Below are 19,730 nucleotides of genomic sequence, written 5' to 3' on the forward strand. Positions count from 1 at the left end.
CGGAAGAACCAGGGCGGTACCGGGTAAACGAGCCGTACACATCTGTACGCTGGGTACGCGCCCCTCACTCGCTTTACCGATGATCTTCCAGCTCTGACGGCAGTGGCGACCGCTACGATCCCCGGGGAGAGCGCAGCCTCTTTCCGGTTGACTTGGCCCCTGGGGATCGACTATTCTGCCGCGATTGTCAATCGCATTTCTTCCATCCGATTCTATACTGTAACCGCTAAAGAGATCTTCGCGTGTCTCCGGTGATCATGGAGATTCAGTGAGGGGCTGTCGATTCTGGATAATTATCCCCCTTTGAGAACAGCTACTGAACAACAACAGCACCCAAGGAACCTTCGGGATACAATGTCATCGTCAGCAATAATCGTACCGGGTAAGAACAATCTCGCACTCTAAAATAAAAAATGACAATGTGACGCGAGGAAATGTTCGAAGGATTTTATCATGATCAGTTTCCCGACTGACATTGAGCCAATCCGGTGGGCCTATTGGATTCTTTCCGAAAGATCACGATCCACCTTATGAGACCGGGCGGTGCCAAGCGTTGAAAACGCAACTAACGTCCCAGTAGTCATACTGTACCTCTAAACGAATGCCTTGCGCCTGGGGTTTCGAATTGTCCGTGCTTTTCCCGCCCTGGTCTCACCAGGTACCCGAGGTCCGTAACTAAGTACTGTACATCTATATATGCAACCTTGTAAACGCATTACCGTCCGAGTTACCACGGAGGAAGCTGGGTAGTGAGTGAGTGATAATTTGCCTCCAGGCGACTTGTTGGTTTTGACTAAGCCGGAGCAATCCCAAGGTCATCTTCCATGGAAGCTGCTACGATGAGGTTTTATACGGCTTGCACGGAAACGTCTCTTTAAATGACTATGCAAAGGCCACGCTCCAATTCCGAAATATCGTGTCCCTCTCACTGTCGGATGGGGCCGAGATACCCCGGTATTCTAAATCCGTCGGAACCTTTCCCCTCCATCGTATTCCATCCCTGTCTGATGGATCCATGTGTTGCAGACGGGGAATGACAAGCAAGGATCAAAAGGTCAACCCTGCCACCGCATGCTATCTGCCTCGGCATGTGGTAATCTGATAGAGAAAGGCCGGAGGCGACGATGTACCTTGCCAAAAGTACATCCTGCACGAACACACCGCAGATCCTTCCAGCATCTTAGAGTGCATCCATCCCTCGCAGCTCCAGCGCTTGGCTTTCTGGTCACGAGGATCGTCCTTCTTTGGCTTTTTTAAGGGTTCGACGACAGATCGAATCAAGTTGCTTGAATAGCAGTTGACGATGTGTACTTGCACTGCAGAGTTTCTCCACCAATGGGTTGGGCAATAGTTAATTCCAGTGACCGGCACACAAATCAGAATGAAAATTAGAAGAAGATCGTAACAAATTCAATGAGATTCGAGCTCAAGAAATTGAACCAAACACTAAGTCAAAGCGGTTGTGCTGCGGGCAACAAACATCGATTGACCGCCCTCTGCCCCTCGTGTCTCCTTATCGCGCGGCGCGCAAAGTTATTGATTTCACCTCCTTACGCGGCCTCGAGCCAACCTCAATCCTCACAATTACTACTCTCGTGATCAATTGATCACCACAATTAGCCATGGAGCAAGAACTTCTGTCGCTCCTGGCGGACACCCAGTCCTCCACGCAGGGCAAGAGGCAAGCTGCGGAGCTTCAACTGAAATCCCTCTACTCCAATGAAGCCTTCCCCATCTCACTCACAGCCATTGCCTCCCACGAGTCTGTCCCCGTCAACCTCCGCCAGTCCGCCCTCTCCGTCTTGCGCGCCTTCATCGGGGTCGGCTGGTCCTCCATGCTCGACGATTTCAAGGGTCATGTGCTTGTCAACGACACCAACAAAGCGCAAATCCGCCGCGCGCTGCTCGAGCTCGCTACAACCACCGAGACCCCCGAACGCAAAGTCAAGGCCTCGGCCAGTTACGCCGTTAGCAAGATCGCCAGCGCCGACTTCCCGGATGACTGGCCGGAACTCCTGCCCGCGTTGCTACAGATCATCAACGACGCCTCCACTAGCGATAGCGCCCTGCACGGGGCTCTGAAGGTACTTTTGGATCTGGTTGATACTGGACTCAGCGAGGATCAATTCTTCAATGTCGCCCGCGATCTCGTCTCCTCCCTTTTCGCCGTGGCCACCTCGGAAACTCGTCGCCCTATGATGCGAGCTCTCTCGGTCGCGGTTTTCCGATCATGCTTCGACACATTTGAAATGGTTTTGGAACAACACAAGGCGGCCATTAAACAATTTGTGGATGAGTTGTTGGGTGGGTGGTCGCCCTTCTTCGTCGCGACCCTGAAGGCACCCCTGCCCCAAACTCCCTCCGAGGAAGATGCCAACAAAGAGGGTGAGGTTGCGTCGCAATGGCGCGGGATCATTGGATTAAAGATTCAGGTTGTCAAGGTACGGAGTGCGCACTTGTCGTGTTGATTATGTCTTGGGCCATTGTCTGACTGATTTCTGCTATAGACTCTCATGAAGATTCGTGGAGTGTTCCCCGGTCTCCTGACAGCCCAGAGCCCCGCCTATTTTTCAACCGTTTGGGATGAACTTACCAATGCCTTTCCGGTCTATCAAAGCTTCTATATTGATGACGAGCGCCAGGGCCGTTTAGAGGATGTGGATGGTCTCCCCTACTCGCTTGATTTCCTCGTCTTGGAGGAGTTAGATCTCATTCAAACCCTGCTCAAGGCGCCCCCAGTTAAAGCAGAGCTCCAGCAGCAATTGCAGAATGCCGGTGCGGCTGCGGGCTCCTCTGGCTGGCTGGTTGAGATCATGAAGCTTTCCAGCTCCTATGCACAGATCACCATGGAAGAGGAGGGCCTCTGGGATGTCGATGTGAACCTGTTCCTGTCGGAGGAGACGTCGGTTACGGCCAACTACACACCCCGGTCCTGCAGTGGTGATCTAGTGATCAAGGCCGGTGAATGGCTGAAGGAAAAAGCGGCCGAGGGCATGCTGAGCTATATGAACAGCCTCTTTGCTGACAACTCTTCTTCGTAAGTTATGGAGTCCACTTAATTTTGTTGAACCGAGCTAACGTTGATGTCTAGATGGAAATCCCGTGAAGCGGCTCTTTCCATCCTGAATTTCCTGCTCCGGGACTTTGGCGAAGTATCCCAGGAGATCTCTCTCGAATTAGCCAATCATTTTACCCAATTTGTCAACTATGCACTCCAGCAGGAGCAGGAGCTTCTCCGTGCACGAGGCTATCTCGCAGCCGGTGCCTTGGCCCGCGTTGCAGGCCAAGGATTCCAGCAGAACACTATGACTTATCTGGAGGCGACTCTCAAGGCGATCGCAGAAGACCCTTCGGAGGTGGTCAAGGTTGCTTCCATCCGAGTCCTGCAAGATCTCGTTCTGTCCCTGCCCATTAGCGTGGCTCGTCCATTCCAGACGACCGTGATCAACGCCATCTCGGAGTTCGTCTCGGCGCACGACCTGCGTGAACAGTCCGACTGTGACGACCTGAAAGTGACGCTGGCGGAAACCCTGCGAGACACCATCATGGCCGATCCGAGCGTGGTCTTGTCGTCGGTGGCCATCGATGTTCTCTTCAACATCGCCAGCAGCGGTGCCGAGAACTTCCAGCTAACCATGACCGTCACCGAGGCCTTTGAGGACATTGTAGACCAGATAACCGAGCACGGCCCCGAGGCCTACATGCGCCTTTGCGAGAAGGTGCTGCCTTCCCTAATGGGCGCCATCGACGTCGGCAGCATGACCGAGGAGAACGCCCTGACCAACTTTGCGGCCGATCTGCTTCGAGCTCTAGCCGAGCGTAGCTCCGAGCCGATGCCTCCTGGCTTCGTGGAGACGGTGATGCCCAAGCTCAACCGTCTGCTACTGGGCTCTACCGAGGCCGAGCTGATCCGGCCCGCGACCGAAGCCGTGCGCCATATGCTCTCGCACGACTTTGCACAGGTCTTGGCCTGGCGCGATCCCCAGTCCGGCAAGGAGGCGCTCGAGGTCGTGCTGGTGATCATCGACCGACTTCTCGGCCCGGCCGTGGACGACAATGCGGCCGTCGAGGTCGGCCAGCTGGCCGCCGAGTTGGTGGAGAAGGCTGGCTCGGAGCGCCTTGGCCCTTACCTGCCCCAGCTTCTGCAGGCGGTGGCCCAGCGCCTGGCAACCGCGGAGCAGGCACAGTTCATCCAGAGTCTAATTCTGGTGTTTGCCCGGCTAACGCTCATTAGTCCACGTGAAGTCGTGGACTTCCTCGCGCAGGTCAACCTGGGCGGCCAAAGTGGCCTCGCAGTGGTACTGAGCAAGTGGCTGGAGAACTCGGTTAACTTTGCCGGCTACGACGAGATCAAGCAAAATATCTTTGCGTTGGCGCGGCTGTACGAGCTGTCGGATCCGCGTCTGGCAGAGGTGCCAGTCAAGGGCGATCTCATTATCCAGGACACGGGTCGCATCAAGACTCGGTCGCAGGCACGCACCAACCCCGACCGGTATTCTACGGTGGCAGCGCCCTTGAAGATCATCAAAGTGCTGGTGGAGGAACTATCTGCGGCCTCAGGCAACAAAGCGATTGACGCCGCTCAAGCGGCGGCCCTGGAAGATGCGGACAGTGACGATGGTGATGACGATTGGGAGGATGTGCCGGGACAAGTGCTGGATTTGGGATTGGGAATGACCAAGCAGCAGCTGATGAGCTTCGGCGAGGGTGGAACGGAGAGTGTATTCGGCGTGCGACAGCGGGATGACGAAACGCAGGCCTTCCTGACTGACTTTTTCCGGCGGGCGTCGACGCAGCCGGGATTCCAGGGATTATACGAGGCACTGACCGAGGACGAGCAGGCCAAGCTGCAGAACCTAGGGTAGTGCATATAGCATAGTGCATCTCGGACCTTGAATTGGTTCCGGGGATGGAACTAGCGCGAAATTTACGAGTCAACGATCCTTGGAACGATCCAGGGATTAAAGTGGAGACGCACCCGACAGTTTGGAACAGGGATTCACCGTAGTCGTCACAATACTTGTCACTAGTCCACAGCCAGTCCGATCGGCTAGACACGCCAGGTGTGAGCGGACATGGCGAAAATGGCCGGTCATCCCGACGCCCCGGGTACTGCGGGGTCAAACCTTGGGAGAGGCCCGCCTTTCTGGGTCTCCCGGCATCCTTTCACTCGGGTCTGACTTCTTTCTTGAATAGCTTCATCTTCTTTCCATCTCTCTCCTTCCCCTCCCCGACGCCATGTCTCAGCCAAATCCCTACGAGCGCATTCAAATCGATGTAAGTTACCCTTCCTCCTCTCCTTTCTCTCCGTAGCCCTCCCACGTCCTTTCCCCGTAAAAAGCAACCAAAAAGAAAGAAACATGTGTATGCTCAAACAATGCACACTCAACACCCAATCTATCCCTCCCCAAACCACACTACACCACTCACTCTCCCATCCCTAAACCCCACCACCCACACCAACCAAAGAATTCCAACCTCACACCTACCAGACAAGCGACGACGACTCCTCCATCGACACCGAATCTCTCCTAGGCTCCAACCTCTCTTTCGCGAGCTCAGTCCGCGACTACTGCTACGAAAATGGCCGCCGCTATCACGCCTATCGGCACGGGCAATACCCCTTTCCGAACGACGAAGAAGAGCAAGACCGTCTCGCCATCATGCACCATCTTTTCAAGCTGCTCAGTGGCGGTGATCTCTATCGCGCCCCAATAGCCCGTGACGGCCCCCCGCTCCGCATCCTGGACGTCGGCACCGGCACTGGCGAATGGGTCCTCGAAATGGCTGAGGATCACCCATCCGCCGAAATTCTCGGCACTGACCTAAGTCCCATCCAGCCCAACTGGGTGCCGCCCAATTGCCGCTTCTTGATCGATGATGCGGAGTCTGATTGGACTTTTTCCTCGTCAGAGGCGTTCGATTATATTCACGCCCGTAGTATGGGTGGGGGCATTGGTGATTGGCCCAGGTTTCTTCGGCAAGTGTATGCGCATCTGAAACCGGGGGGTTGGTTTGAGGCGCAGGAGTTTGAGGCTTGGGTTCTTTCGGATGACGAGACACATTTAAAGGCGACTGCCGTTATGGATTGGCAGGATCGCTTAAATGAGGCTAGTACGAAGTTTGGGAAGCTGATGAATATCGCGCCGCGGCTTGCGGGCTGGATGGAGGAGGGGGGTTTGTTAATATTTCTGATGATATCTACAAGGTATGTTTTCTTCGCTGGTTGGAATGATGGGGTGAAGAGGCGCTGACACGATCACAGTGCCCGGTTGGCGGTTGGGCGAAGAACCCCCGGTTAAAAGAGATCGGCCGCGTGGGCAAAATCACCATTCTCGAGGTCGTCGAGCCGTACACGCTGGCTCTGTTTACGCGCATCTTGGGGTTCAGTTTCCAGGACGCGCAGGAGTATATGGACAAAGTGCGAGCTGAGTTGGTGAGCAGCAAGTTCCATCTCTACGTGCTGTTTCATTTTGTCTATGGGCAGAAGCCTATGGATGAGCCGAATGGCCAATCGCCGGCTTCATAAGTTGACATGGCTGTGACGAGTCTCTACGACTGCGAGCCTGATCGCAAGATTGGGTCTCCCATTGACGACTGATGGTTTCACGACTCGGATTTATAATGGTATTATTTGTTTCATGTATTACATTTCCTTTCTTTGGTGGAAGGAGTATGTGGAGGTCTCCAAGATCTCACGCAGGAGTGCCAAAGGGCTTCAGGGTGTCATCGCGTACCGATCCCCAAAACCCGACAAATCCCCGAGACGGCGTCCTCAGGTGTCGCACTGGATCGAACGACTTGCACAACTTGATCCACGCGCTCCTCGTCACAGCTACCGATCGTCCTCAAAAGTGTCTCCAAAAGCTCCTGTTTCCCCTCGCCCTTCCAGGAGTTCGGGATAGCCTCAAACGGACTCGCTCTGAATGATTCGTCCCTAGGCATATGTGTCGGAGCATTTTGAGGAACAGAGTGCGATAACGGAAGATGCGCACTGGGATCATTGGAAAAAGCGCCGAGAGATGATGAATAATGTAAAGAATCGGGGTATGCATGCGTCGGTGGATACTGGTGTCCTGCATCGTGCCTCCATTGCTGCTGATATGCATGAAATTGTTGATCCTCGTTCGTGCCGTATTCCTTGTAGTGATTTGCGTAATTATCATAGCCCGCGACATGTGGGTTTATATGGTTGCCGTCCTCGATCGCGTTGCCAGGGCTATCACCGCCGTACATGTGCATTGTTGGGTGTATACCAACACCATCTAGAGGCATTGACTGCGGGAGGCCGTGCATCGAGATCGACCCCGGGATTTCGCCCGGCGCAAAGGCCATGCTCCCTGCATGGTACTGCGGTATCGTTGCATCGTCTAACGTATCTGAAAATATATTAGCACAGCCGCGCGCAGACCTCGCAGCCAGAGAAAAAGATAGAGGAAAAAACTCACAACCCCCTAACCCAGTCTTACCGACAGGCGCAACATCCATCTCCACGCTTTGCGCGAACTGGCCCTGCACCGGATACGACGAAGTTTGCATCTGCGCCCCATTCTCACTACCTGTACTACCAGGACTCATAACCGCCCCCGAATTCGTCGTGGTCGTCGTCGACGACGGCGAGCTCCCAGGCCAGCTCCCCCCATCCGCCGACCCACCACCCGAGGCACTCGCACCCGAATGCCCAGCTCCGGCCCCGGCTGTCGGGTCATTACTGGAGGGACTAGAACTGTGCCCTGTATATTTGCGCGCATAGCTTGGCCTGGGCAGACCCGGCTGTGAACCCTGACCCAATTGGCCGCGCAGCTGCGCGACCTCGCGACGCAGGCGCTCGATCATCTCCGCCTGGCTAATGTGCGCGCGGTCCTCCGCCGTCGATAGGTATGTGCATTCAGCTTCGAGCCCGCGGATGATACACGCGTGGCATGGTACTGAGCGATCGCACTGCGCGTTCGTTAGCTGTGCTGTTGGGACCCGGGGCGAGCTCGGTGGCGCAGAGGTCGGGGGGGGACGAACCTTAACTTTGCGCTCACGACACTTCAGACAGGACTGCTGTGGGCGGATCTTAGTTTTTGAGTCTGAGGGCGGCATAGCTATTCGTATGTGAGGGGAAAGGAGATCAGTGTTCGACGGGAATTCCGTGAAGATGGGCCGCGGCCTGTCAAACCGTTTTAAGTCCGGGTGGGGAGTGTCCCTATTGTTGGCTCCACCGGGGTTCCGATCACATCGCAATTGGCCCCTGAACTGCTGTGGCGCATGTATGTTCTTTGCTTTGTCTTCAAGGGCGATGATTCGTGGCGGTGCGTAGAGATGGATCGTATCTTGGTTGGCAGGATTCCTCCAAGGGGGGTTGGGCCATTGACTACTGATTACTATTACCGCACAGGGTACTTTTGCTTGGAGCTAAGGTTCTTACGAACTTTGTGACGAAGCACTCGCTAACTCCAACGCAGCATACCCTGTCCCTGCCTGTTATGGAATTATTTTATGGGAATTGACACTCCCACCACCCTTGACCTAAATTCTCAGGCATATTTCTCATTTAAGTATATTTTACCGCCGTAGGAAGGAGATCGTGGAGGTTGTAGGAGGCGTGGACAGCGTAGAGCAGAGGGCGTAGAGGGCGTAGAGGGCGTAGAGGCGGGGTCGTCATTAGAGATTAGACGGTCCTGCGTAGTAGCAACGTGGAGGTCAGGGAGGTGCTAAGTATGTAGATTGTGTAATTGAACGAGAAGAGAGCGATATAATAGGCTGAAAAACCAGTTATACAACGAGGTATTGCTAGAATTTGAGTTGTTCAGCTGAATAGAATAGACACCCATAAGAAATGGCTAGAATCTGCGGGAAGAAAATACAAGTGTTCCTAGATTCCAAGGCAGGGGTGGTGGGAGCAGTAAAGGGGGGTGGTGGGAGTATCAATTCCCTATTTCATCCCGGGCAAATGCGCCACTGCGTCAGGAACACCACGTCGATCGTGTACCTATCCTGATTGACTAGCGTTAAATGCACCGTGCTCGTGATTAAATTATTCAACAAGTTTCTTATCTACAATGGTACCGTCGCAGCCCGATGTCCCTGCGATTTCCCCAACGTATGATCAGTGTCGATCCCGGGGATGCTGGTGCGGGGGAATCAGTGCTTCCGAGGCCTGAGCTCGGTCCTGAGCTTCGTGCATATAGATACCCGCTTCCTCATGGAGCTGCTACTGATCCCTACGGCTTTGTTTGCTGCTTTTCTACGTTTCTTCAGCTTCTTTGACTTCTTTGACACTATGGGGTGGTCTTCCGCAACCAATTGGGCCACGCCGGCCAAGCTGGCCGGCCTTTTGATGCTCCCATTGCTCCCAGTCCAGGCGTCTATCGAGGATGTCGGTCTCCTCCCAGCACCCCCAATGGGGTTCAACAATTGGGCCCGCTTCATGTGTGATCTCAACGAGACACTGTTCACCGAAACTGCCAAGTCAATGGTGAGCCGCGGTCTTTTGGATGCGGGCTACAATCGCCTCAATCTCGATGACTGCTGGATGAGCCATGACCGTGCCGCAGACGGATCTTTGCAGTGGAACGAGTCCTTGTTCCCCAACGGCATCCCATGGCTGGCCGACTTCGCCCACCAACATGGCTTCCATCTTGGTATCTACGAAGACTCGGGCAATGCCACTTGCGGTGGTTACCCTGGCTCCTATGGTTACGAGGACCAGGATGCCGAGACCTTCGCCAGCTGGGGCATCGACTACCTCAAGCTGGACGGATGCAATGTGTATCCCGAGGATGGCCGCTCCGATGTCGAGGAGTATAACTTCCGCTATCGACAGTGGCACAACATCTTGAGCGACATGGAGGAGCCACTGATCTTCTCTGATTCCGCGCCTGCGTACTTCTGCACCGACCCCGTCCAGTGGGCTGAGGTTATGGACACGGTTCCCTACTATTCAGAGTTGGCCCGTCACTCGGATGATATTATCACCTACACTGAAAAGGGTAACCCGTGGGATAGTATCATGACCAATTACCACTTTAACACTCGCGTGGTGCGCTACCAGATGGCCGGCTACTACAACGACCCGGACTTCCTCATCCCAGACCACCCAGGTCTGAGCATGGACGAGAAGAAGTCGCACTTTGCTCTCTGGGCCTCCTCGGGCGCCCCGCTGATCATCAGTGCATACATCCCCGATCTATCAGACGAGGAGATCGAGTTCCTCTCTAACAAGGATCTGATCGCCGTGGACCAGGACCCTATGGCTGAGCAGGCTGCCCTAGTCAGCCGCGACAGCCAGTTCGATGTACTGAGCCGCTCCCTGGTAAACGGTGACCGGCTAGTCACCGTCCTAAACACCGGCAAGAACACCGCATCCACAGAAATCTCTCTTGAGAGGCTGGGTCTGGACTCAAGCTGCCAGTACCGTGCCCGCGATCTCTGGACCGGCGCCGTCTCCACCGTCCAGAAGAGCATCGATGTTACCCTGGACAGCCACGCCACCAGCGTCCACCGCATCACACCCCCGCGCGGATGCACCAGCGTCACTCCTACCGGCATGGTCTTCGACACAACCTCGGGCCTCTGCCTGACCGCAGGAAAGACGACGTCATTCGAGACCTGCAAGGGATCTGATTCCCAGACATGGCGCATCTCCGGTACCGGCACCAAATTGGCTATCAGCCCGCTCTCAGACGTGAAGAAGTGTCTTGCGGCCTCTGCCAGCGGATCTGGAGTTGAGCTTGTGCCGTGTGGGAGTGGATCCAGTGCGACGTGGACGTACTCTATGACTGGCCATCTGCAGAACTCCAGGGGTGGCTGCCTGACGGACTCCGCCGGGGCTGCCAAAATGGGAACTTGTAATCAGGATCGCGCCGATCAAATCATTGGGCTGCCAAGTGGCGTTCGCCTGTCCGATTTGGGTTCTCCGCAGTGATATAGTTCGTGGGGGTTTTAAAGAGTAGATTTAGAGACAGTTTACTAGATCGAATGAGAGCAATTTAGATGCTTCCGAGGTTGCATCTTTCCATATCCGCACCAATATGAAGCCTACGGTTGCGCTCATCTATTTTCAGTTCCCCTCGTTTCAATCCAAATGCATAACCTGTCTAAATGAAGTGATATACAAGGTCGAAAGAAATCCCATATACACAATCTGCCCCTCATATTCGCAAAAATGTAGATCAACCATATATCACAACAATCTTAACCCTGCAACGAGAACCCGACCCCTTCCCCAGTGCCCATAGCCACCAGATTAGCCCTCATCTTTTCCGGCCTCTCCCCAATACCAAACGCAGCCTCGTCACTCTGCACCCAAGCTCCAACACCATGCTGCAGCACAGCCGTAGCCCGGACCTTCTTCTTCTCCGCATCCGTCGCATCATCCGCCTTCAACCCGATGCTCCCGTGAAGAGTCAGCCTACTCTCCTCCCCACCCTCAGCCTTGCCCTTGTAGACACCCCGGTGCAGAATATTGCTATCATAAAACACCGCATCACCCGGCTGCAGCTGCACAACCAACTGATTCGGCAAATACGACTCATACGGCGCCGCATTGCGCTCAATATCAGTCCGCGCGCGCCGATGAGATCCAGGGATAACAATCAGCGATGCATCGGGGCACAGCGCCAGATTATACTGCGCGTGACTCTGGCGTCCACCAGGTGACTTCGCTTCGAGCTGCTGCAGTTCCTCTTCCGCGGTTGCATTCTCCGAGATGTCATCACGGTGCCAGCGGAGCTCGAAATCTTTCGTCTCGGGCGCGACGAGCAGGTTGAACAGTTCCATTACGAGGGGTTCGTCGGCGCCAGTGCCCGGCGCGACGCCGAGGAGTTCTTCGACGACGGCGAGGATCGATTCGGAGAAGTAGCAGCGTGCGAACGATTCGCGGCCTGGCATTGAGGGGTGCAGCAGGTGCTGCACGCCCCAGATCCCGCCCTCGGAGGCTGGGGGCGGTGTTGTGGGCCAAGGAGGGAATTGTTTAGGGACGGTGCGGAAGTGAGGCCAGCCGCCGGTGCGGGTTTTGGTTGTTGCCTCTGTGGCAATGGTGCGGTAGTGGGCGATTTCGGTAGGGGTTAGGAGATTAGGGACGACGACGAAGCCGTCGCGCTTGAGGGCGTCCAGGTGTGGTGTGGCCATTGTGCGTAAAGTGGTTTGAGGACGGTGATGTAAGAGTGTGGAGGGGTTGAATCTGGAAGAAGAATGCTTTTTTATGGGACTGCGGGGTTGGCGGTTCCTGGGGTTGATGCTACTTGGTTACCCCCGGTTTGACGTACTCAGGTACTACAGTGACATTTTCCCGCGTGGTGGCCTCAATGTTACCGTGGATCCAGTGGGGTGAGGTTGGGGTGACGTCTGGTTGTCGGCTTATTGCGATAACGTGGGGGTGCTCGGAGGATCGTGGCTGATTTACTTCCGACTGTCGATCGAACGGTTAACCGACATAATCGGTTCGTTCGTCTTTTTCATCTGGAGCTTGCGGATTGCAGTATCATTCGATCTGCTCTATCATTCTGCTGGGACTTCATCAACAGGCTGTCTCTTGTAGGATGGGTCCACGTATTATGGCCAAAATATAAAGTTACCCTGAAGCAGCCCTATACCCCGGTATGTGGCGGGTGCATTGATGATGATCGGTGGCTCTACTCCGGATAGTCGGGGATTTAGCCGACGGCCGATTGAGCCTCACCTATCAGACAGGCAAGTTAATCTGATGACCTTTAGCATATTCTTTGCTCTCGCCTTCATACTCCCAGGCATAGGTGCCTTAAAAGTGTATTCATGACACCACCTCTGCGTTGGGCACTTTCAAGCTGAGCCAAGAAGAAATAACAAGTACCTGATGGAGAATGGATTGCCTTGGGCTCAGTCCTGTTTATGCTACTACAAATGGAGCCGTGAGAAAAAGGCTGCTCCACAGGAAGAGGGTCATTATGTCCAAGGAGAGAGCGCTCGGATTATCACCGGTCAGAAACCTGGGGCTTGTGCTAGTATATGTAGAAGACCCTGACGGCTTCAGGGTGAGATAAAACTCCCCAGTCCTATAGTACCTTGTTTGATGTCAGATCGATTCCATCACATGGATATTTTTGTGCGTATTTGGCCGCTCGTGTGTGCAAAGAGTAGCTGGTGCGGGTCCGAATACCCCGCAGTGGACTGAAACATCCCACCCGCGGGCTACACCTAGGTATGTACTTCGCAAGGTACCAGAACTCAGTATTGACCCGACGATATAAGGAAAACAGAATTCACGTTCACTTTAGGGCCCGACGATTTTCTCGGTGATACGCCAAGGATGTTCGGTACCAAAAAAAGGTCATCAGATCGCGGCGATCTTTGACGCTTGCCAAGATCAACGGGGCTGAGACAAACTCGCCCCTCGTGCTTCCTTTTTTTTCTTGCAATATCACTTCTCGAGATTCCTTATTCCTTGACACTCCCCTTTCTCTGGTTTCGCTGTACTACCGCCATGTCTTTCCTCCGTGCGGGCTTCCCCGCCCTGCTCGTGTGCCTGCTGGTGCTTCTGCCGCAGGTCCATGCTTTCGGCGCCGGCAGTATGTATTTCTATCCTTATAATTTATAGCACTTCTGACAACCTGAGATATCGCGTCCATCTCCGCCGTTGAGGGTAAGAACTGGCGCCATGGAGACATCGAAGACATGCTCAAGACCGTCGCCTTCATCGCCGGCCACAAATGGACTTCTACCCAGATCAAGCGTGTCTACTTTGGCAATTGGCTGCGCGATTAGTGAGTTTATGTGTGGGGCTTAGCAGAAAGCAAAAGATCCATAGCTAACTGTTCACCTCCAGCTCGCAGGCAATGGATGTCGGAACCCTGAAAAATCTCCAGTCCGATACGATTCGCGTGTTGGTGTGGGTCCTCTCGTTTCTGACCTTCGGCTATGCGACGGGCGAGTTCGAAGTCACCTCCGAGCGATTGGGCGTCTACCGTCCCGAGGAGCATATTGAGTATGAAAGTTATTCAGCTGGGATGCCTGTTGGACTAACCCTTTCCCAGCAACCCCAAGGACTACGCCGATAACGAAGATGCCCGCCAGTACGACAAGCGCCTGCGACCCCCGGTCCGCCAGGTCGAGCTCGATATCGACCAGGAAACCGGTATGAAGAACTATATTGCCAATGAGCGGGGCGATTGGGCCACCAGCGCTGCCTATATTAAGTACAGTCTGGGGCGCAGCATCCACTATGGACGCACGTATACTCATGGTGGAGATCGAAAGGGTAACGAAGAGGACCTATGTGAGGCGCTCCGTTGTCTGGGTCAGGGTCTTCATACGCTCGAGGATTTTGCGGCGCACACCAACTACTGTGAGCTGGTGTTGCGCGAGATGGGCTTCCACAATATTTTCCCTCATACCGGCACTGCCACCCAAATCAACATCCGTGGGCACCACGTCTTCCCGCTCGTGACTGGAACCTTTGGTATGGTCGATTTCTTCCACTCCGTGCTGGGTGAGGCCAATGATCATTTCACTCAATCCGAGGTCAACGAGATGGATATCGCACTTGGCGATGCACAGAACAATGCTCAGTCTAACAACTCACTCAACGCTCTTACTGGCTTGCTGGGCAAGATTCCAGGAACCAGGGACCTGGTCTCTGAAGCCGAAAACCTGAAACAGCTGTCCGAAGCGCAGGAGACCAGCAATCGTTCCCGAGGCTCGCACATGGGCTACGCGGATCGAGGCCTCGATGGTCAGGAACAAAGCCGTGCTTCCGGTTCTAGTCAGCCTTCTACGGGTGGTCCGGGTCCGGGACTCTCTGGTATGCCTGACTTTAATCCTCAGGAGACCGTGGCCAGAATCTATCCTATTCTGGCTTTCCGTGACAAGGTAGTTCGAAAGCTGAACTCGATCATCGAGAAGATTCCCGGCCTGGAGGCTATCATTGAGAAGATCACAGACACTTTAACTGTCTTCATCATGTCGCTGCTTGCCCCATTCGTGCGACCCCTCATTAGTGCCGCCTCCAAGTCTCTGCAAACGGGCTCTGCGGGCGTTGTTGACGCCTCGGGCAAGCACCAGTATGAGCCCTGGACTGATCCTCACTGCACTGATCCCACCCATTCGCTGCTTTCCAAGGACCACTTTGCGAACGTGCTGAACGAGCCGGCGGGCCAAGTTGCCTCGGTGATTCTCAAGTACGTCGCTCCGCGCGTGTTGTATGCCTGGCAGCACGTCGATGTGCCCGAGCACGAAGTTCTGGAGGATTGCCTGAAGGTTTTCCACCACCCTGCTCTGCGAAACATGAATAACGAAGCTCATCGAGCAATGTTCGAGGCCGTCCAGAACTGGGCTCATGCTCGGCCAGACCGCGGCCAGAACCTGAACGACATCCTTAGCGCTGATGGCGTCAGATCCGGCCGCAACACCGGTGGTGTTCCCCACACTCACGGCGGCGGCGGTGGTGGCTTCGCTGCACTTGGCGGTGGTGCCCATGGGCAAAGCCATGGGCAGGGTAATAGCCAGAGTCACGGTGGAGGCTCGGCGCAGTCATTCTTCTCCCAGTTCCAGGGGCAGTCTCATTCCCAGTCACAGCAGCAGCATTCTCAGAGCTCCTCTGGTTTGCCTTGGGATAAGCTATCTAGTCTGCCGATTCCCGGTATTTCCAACCTGAACAAGCTGAACAAATTGGAGAGTACCCTCTCGAATTTCATTCCGGGTGGTCTGTCGCGTGGCTCGTCCAGAGAACTTGGAGATGAGGGTGTTGGACATGGTAGTGGATTTGAACACCAGCAGCCGCAGTATCAGGAGCAGCATCAGCATCAGCATCAGCATCAGCAGCACCAGGGGCATTCTCATGGTCATCATGACTCGGGTCACCATGGCCAGAGTCACCAAGGACATGGCCCTCATGGCCAACACCATGGGCATCAGGGATACGGACATGATGGGTACGGGTACTAAGCTTTTTTGATTGGTACCTAGGCGGTTGGGAGTGCATACCTACCTATATGAAGATGGTTACAGTAAACGTGCTCATGAGACTTACGACATTGTGATGAGAAAGGCGCAGCTTGCAAATTTGGGTGGTGTGTTGCTGGCGGTTATGGGAAATGTGTTTAGGTACCTGGTTGAACCCGGTTTTATTCCTACCTATATCTCAAAATTTGCAGTTCAATAAAGATTACCTTGACCTAGTGGAGAATGATCTGATGCCACGTTGTATTTCTTTGAATCTTGGAAAGGGGGAAAAAGGTCATACTATTTTGGAGAGTAAAAATCCCACTCCTGTTCTACCACATAAAGGCACCTAAATATATAGTGGGATGGCATTTCACACTAGATTCTGATAACCCGCTAATTAAGTCAATTGAATGACAGGGACGTTTCAAGGTATATATAAAATACACTAAAGTGTCTTTCCTCACAGAAAATGCCACATGAACAGATTTAGAATGAGTTCTTGACCAAACGCAAATGGGATCAAAAGTCGAACCCGGAGCCTCACCAAAAACTAGGATGTTTTTTTCCCCTTAATGAAGCAAAATTTGGCTGGACCTTTCACCAAGCCCTGCCGGGCTAGCTCAATCGGTAGAGCGTGAGACTCTTAATCTCAAGGTTGCGGGTTCGACCCCCGCGTTCGGCTATTCCTAAAAATAACCTGAGATATTTCTTTTTTGTCCCCGTTAAAAATTATCGCTGTAAATGCGGTTCTCTTTTTTTTGGCGATATCAATCGTTGTTATTTCTGAGTTCCGATTTTTTGCTTGACCTTCCATGGGTTGGTGTGCCTAATTAGGGTTGCCACGGGACCTAGACTAGAGAGAAACAGACAACAGACGGCTCTTCCATAAGGTAAAACTTATAAAATTATAGTCCTCGTTCGTTTCTGAAGTGACCTCTTAAGGGCTCCTGGTGTCGAGGTATCCGATTATTGAATGATCGATGAACTGCCCACAAATTACCGTCATCGGATTGTTACCATGCATCCGGTCTAGAGAAAATAGAGAGCATAAGAAAACCTCGATGGATTCATTAGAGCGGTATAAAGACCGACAGGAAGCCTCGAGAAAGGCAACAAAAATGCAACAGGGTATGTATGTTACGCTAACAAGAATCATGCTCCACCCATAATGCGCCTAATAAATGCCCACAAGAAAATGCCCACAAGAAAATGCCTTGAACCAGAGCAACACCGTGGAAATGCAGACACGCAAAAGAAAGGATAGGAAGACTAGGAATCATTCATCTTCGTCGTCATAGGGGTCTTTCGCTGCAGCCCAGCCACACTGCCAGCCTCGACCTTCGTTATGGCCGTTTCTTCGGAGATCGCGCGCTTCGGGGCCTTCACGCCAGCACCGAGCGCTATAGTCATCGCTGACTGTGATCAGTTCACCATCAACCGTCCAAGACATCCCGGTCACTTCTTTCTGGTGGCCTTCAATGAGGGGGGTGCCGGACTGGTGGATCGGGATCGTGTCCTCCAGGCGGCCGGATAGGCCAATGCCGGAGTTTGTGCGGCGGAGTCCTGACCGGGTGGTGAAAAGAGAAGTTCGGGTAACGGGGAGATCATCGGACACTGTTTTCACAGGGGGTTGCAAGAATCGTTCATCGGTAGGGAAGAGTATAGGGCAGTGGTCACTGCTGCCCACTGCTAGCATCTCCGCGCGATCGTTGACTGCTTTGCGAAGTGCAAGTTTGACGTAGAATGAGGACACTTGGAGCCGCGGGTGACGGAACCCGTACAGAGGCCCCAGACCCTCCTTATCGGAACCACCCGAGCGCCGTGGACGGTCGTGGTTCTGAGAAAGTTCAGGCGCGTGTCCGAGCACCAGATGCGCGGTTGAGTATGCGTATACAGTACCATCTCGGCAAAGAGTGTACAATCTTGCACCGTCACCACCAACAGCCATGGAAGTCAGACCAAACCGCCGATATTTGACGTGGCTGTCGGGCTCCCTTGTGGTAGACAGTGGGAGAACGGGTCGGCCACGACGGTTGTTGTGCGCCGTGCGCAAATCCCAGAGGCGAACACTGGCGCTGGCCTCTGAGGCTGTGACGAAGAGGTTCTCTTGGCCCGGAGGAAGAAAGGCAAGAGAGGTGACAGTGATATCGGAACGACCGAACGGAGGAGCGTCCGCTTTATCCATAACAGCTTTTTGCGGTGTAGAAAATGCATGAGCACCATGAATGGTGTTGAGAACGTGAGGATATGTCATCTTTGGAGGCGCGAGACTGGCAGGGGTTTCGCCCTCAGATTCTAGCGAGCATCTGACTTGCAGAGCAGGACGTTCGAATCCTTTGCAGCGAAGATCCCAAATGTTGACATTGCCGTCCCGACTACACGTTGCGAGGACCTTGTTGTTCGAACCTGGCTGGAACTGGACGCGCTTTACTGATGAGACATGGTTAGACAAGCAGTGAACAGGTCGTTGCGTGGTCATGTCAATGATCATGGATGTTTGATCGCCAGAGGCCGTGGCCAGAAGCATATCGTCGGACGAGAACTCGAGGTCCATAATCGAGTTCATGTGAGGACGAAAACCGAGATATGCACTGGAGAAGCCGCGTTCATCCTCTTTGGAAGAATCCAACAGACGAATCCCTCCCTCTTCATCACCGACTGCCACGAGTGAATTGGCTTCTCATATGTTAGAACCTTGAACACTCTCATGAAAATGGTGGCTTACTATTGCAGGAAGCATTGCAGAACGGGAGTGCCATCTGTCCCTCCGTAGCATAGCTAGCACATGAGTGACGGTCTTCCGGTCGCGAATGGAAGTCGGATGTGAGATCTTGCCAGCCTGTAGCAATGTCAGATTGAATATCATACGCATGAGACTGGCGAAAACCAACCAGCTCCAGCAGTAGACCGAATGGTCAACCGGTTCGCACGTGAGCCTTGTACTGTTCGCATAAACAATGAACCAGACGTTTGCAAAGCCCGAGAGCGGCTGACTGGGGAGACCGGTCGGCGCTTAGGCGGGCTGGGTGGCGTTGGTTCACTAAAACGTCCTCGGATGGAGGTCAAATCGATATCGCGAATGGTAACCCTCTGCTCCACATCGTCACCCACCGGTGATCGCACACGAACCTTTTTCAAAGGCGACGACTGCAATGGGGAGACCACCGAAGAGAACGAATGCTTTCTTTTCCTGCTGGGAGTCCGAATGAAATCCTCCGGTAAGCCATCGTGAGGGCTCCTGGGGCTGCCAGCTTTGGACGATCTTGTAAATGCGGGCCCTAGACGGTTGACAGCTGGCGAGGTCAGTGCCCTCAAGGCCTGGCGACTGGTCTTCACGCTGCTGGCATTGCCGCTATTTAACAGAGACCTGGGGGTAAAGAAACGCCTGAAGGATCGAGGAGTGACCGTTGGTGGTTTTCTAGGTCGTCGTCCACCACCAGCTTCGGAGGCTACAGAAGGCGGGGAGGAGGGAATTTCCTGGGACGAGAGAGGCAGGATAGGTTCTGATCGAGGCGGCTCAGGGAGACCAGAAACACGGTCCATTGTGCTCTCGGAGGCGAAGGGAGGGGAGAGGCTATAGCGGATACATTGGGGAAGAAAAGATTTGGCCGAAGGGGGTAAGATGGGAGAAGCGGGTCGTGTTGCGCGCGCATCGGACGTGACGCGGAGCGTGGTTCGGGCATTTGACACCTGAATTCAGGCATCTAGGGACTCAGGCACGTTGCCGATACGGAAATGTCTTTCTGGACATCGTTCTAGAGAGCTATCTGAACATTTTTGAGTATTGACTTTTAATTTTTTCCCTCTCATGTATTACACCTCGA

At 53.9% G+C, this 19,730-nt stretch overlaps 7 protein-coding genes across 7 annotated transcripts; 4 read left to right on the forward strand and 3 right to left on the reverse strand.

The window, feature by feature from the left end:
* Positions 1-1,622: 1,622 nt before the first annotated feature.
* On the forward strand, positions 1,623-4,865 carry N7498_008432 (uncharacterized protein; the record flags this gene model as incomplete). The annotated part of the gene is made up of 3 exons (XM_058455494.1): positions 1,623-2,441; positions 2,508-3,037; positions 3,092-4,865. 3 exons carry the CDS (start codon positions 1,623-1,625, stop codon positions 4,863-4,865), a joined length of 3,123 nt encoding a protein of 1,040 aa, XP_058305482.1.
* A 373-nt stretch (positions 4,866-5,238) lies between these two features.
* Positions 5,239-6,529, forward strand: N7498_008433 (class I SAM-dependent methyltransferase; the record flags this gene model as incomplete). The annotated part of the gene is made up of 3 exons (XM_058455495.1): positions 5,239-5,277; positions 5,493-6,177; positions 6,246-6,529. The coding sequence occupies 3 exons, from the start codon at positions 5,239-5,241 to the stop codon at positions 6,527-6,529; spliced, it is 1,008 nt and encodes a 335-aa protein (XP_058305483.1).
* A 197-nt stretch (positions 6,530-6,726) lies between these two features.
* On the reverse strand, positions 6,727-8,088 carry N7498_008434 (Zn(II)2Cys6 transcription factor domain-containing protein; the record flags this gene model as incomplete). Its single annotated transcript, XM_058455496.1, has 3 exons — positions 6,727-7,379; positions 7,449-7,941; positions 8,014-8,088. 3 exons carry the CDS (start codon positions 8,086-8,088, stop codon positions 6,727-6,729), a joined length of 1,221 nt encoding a protein of 406 aa, XP_058305484.1.
* A 1,102-nt stretch (positions 8,089-9,190) lies between these two features.
* On the forward strand, positions 9,191-10,912 carry aglA (putative alpha-galactosidase; the record flags this gene model as incomplete). The annotated part of the gene is made up of 1 exon (XM_058455497.1): positions 9,191-10,912. One exon carries the CDS (start codon positions 9,191-9,193, stop codon positions 10,910-10,912), a length of 1,722 nt encoding a protein of 573 aa, XP_058305485.1.
* A 269-nt stretch (positions 10,913-11,181) lies between these two features.
* On the reverse strand, positions 11,182-12,117 carry N7498_008436 (phytanoyl-CoA dioxygenase family protein; the record flags this gene model as incomplete). The annotated part of the gene is made up of 1 exon (XM_058455498.1): positions 11,182-12,117. The coding sequence occupies one exon, from the start codon at positions 12,115-12,117 to the stop codon at positions 11,182-11,184; it is 936 nt and encodes a 311-aa protein (XP_058305486.1).
* A 1,330-nt stretch (positions 12,118-13,447) lies between these two features.
* Positions 13,448-15,906, forward strand: N7498_008437 (Het-C domain-containing protein; the record flags this gene model as incomplete). Its single annotated transcript, XM_058455499.1, has 4 exons — positions 13,448-13,532; positions 13,580-13,727; positions 13,790-13,948; positions 13,998-15,906. 4 exons carry the CDS (start codon positions 13,448-13,450, stop codon positions 15,904-15,906), a joined length of 2,301 nt encoding a protein of 766 aa, XP_058305487.1.
* Positions 15,907-17,182: 1,276 nt separating this feature from the next.
* On the reverse strand, positions 17,183-19,449 carry N7498_008438 (WD40 repeat domain-containing protein; the record flags this gene model as incomplete). Its single annotated transcript, XM_058455500.1, has 3 exons — positions 17,183-18,582; positions 18,632-18,745; positions 18,798-19,449. 3 exons carry the CDS (start codon positions 19,447-19,449, stop codon positions 17,183-17,185), a joined length of 2,166 nt encoding a protein of 721 aa, XP_058305488.1.
* Positions 19,450-19,730: the final 281 nt, after the last annotated feature.

Source organism: Penicillium cinerascens (assembly GCF_028974065.1).
Source record: "Penicillium cinerascens strain IBT 15544 chromosome Unknown scaffold_4_segment0_segment0, whole genome shotgun sequence".
Classification (NCBI taxonomy): Eukaryota; Fungi; Ascomycota; class Eurotiomycetes; order Eurotiales; family Aspergillaceae; genus Penicillium; species Penicillium cinerascens.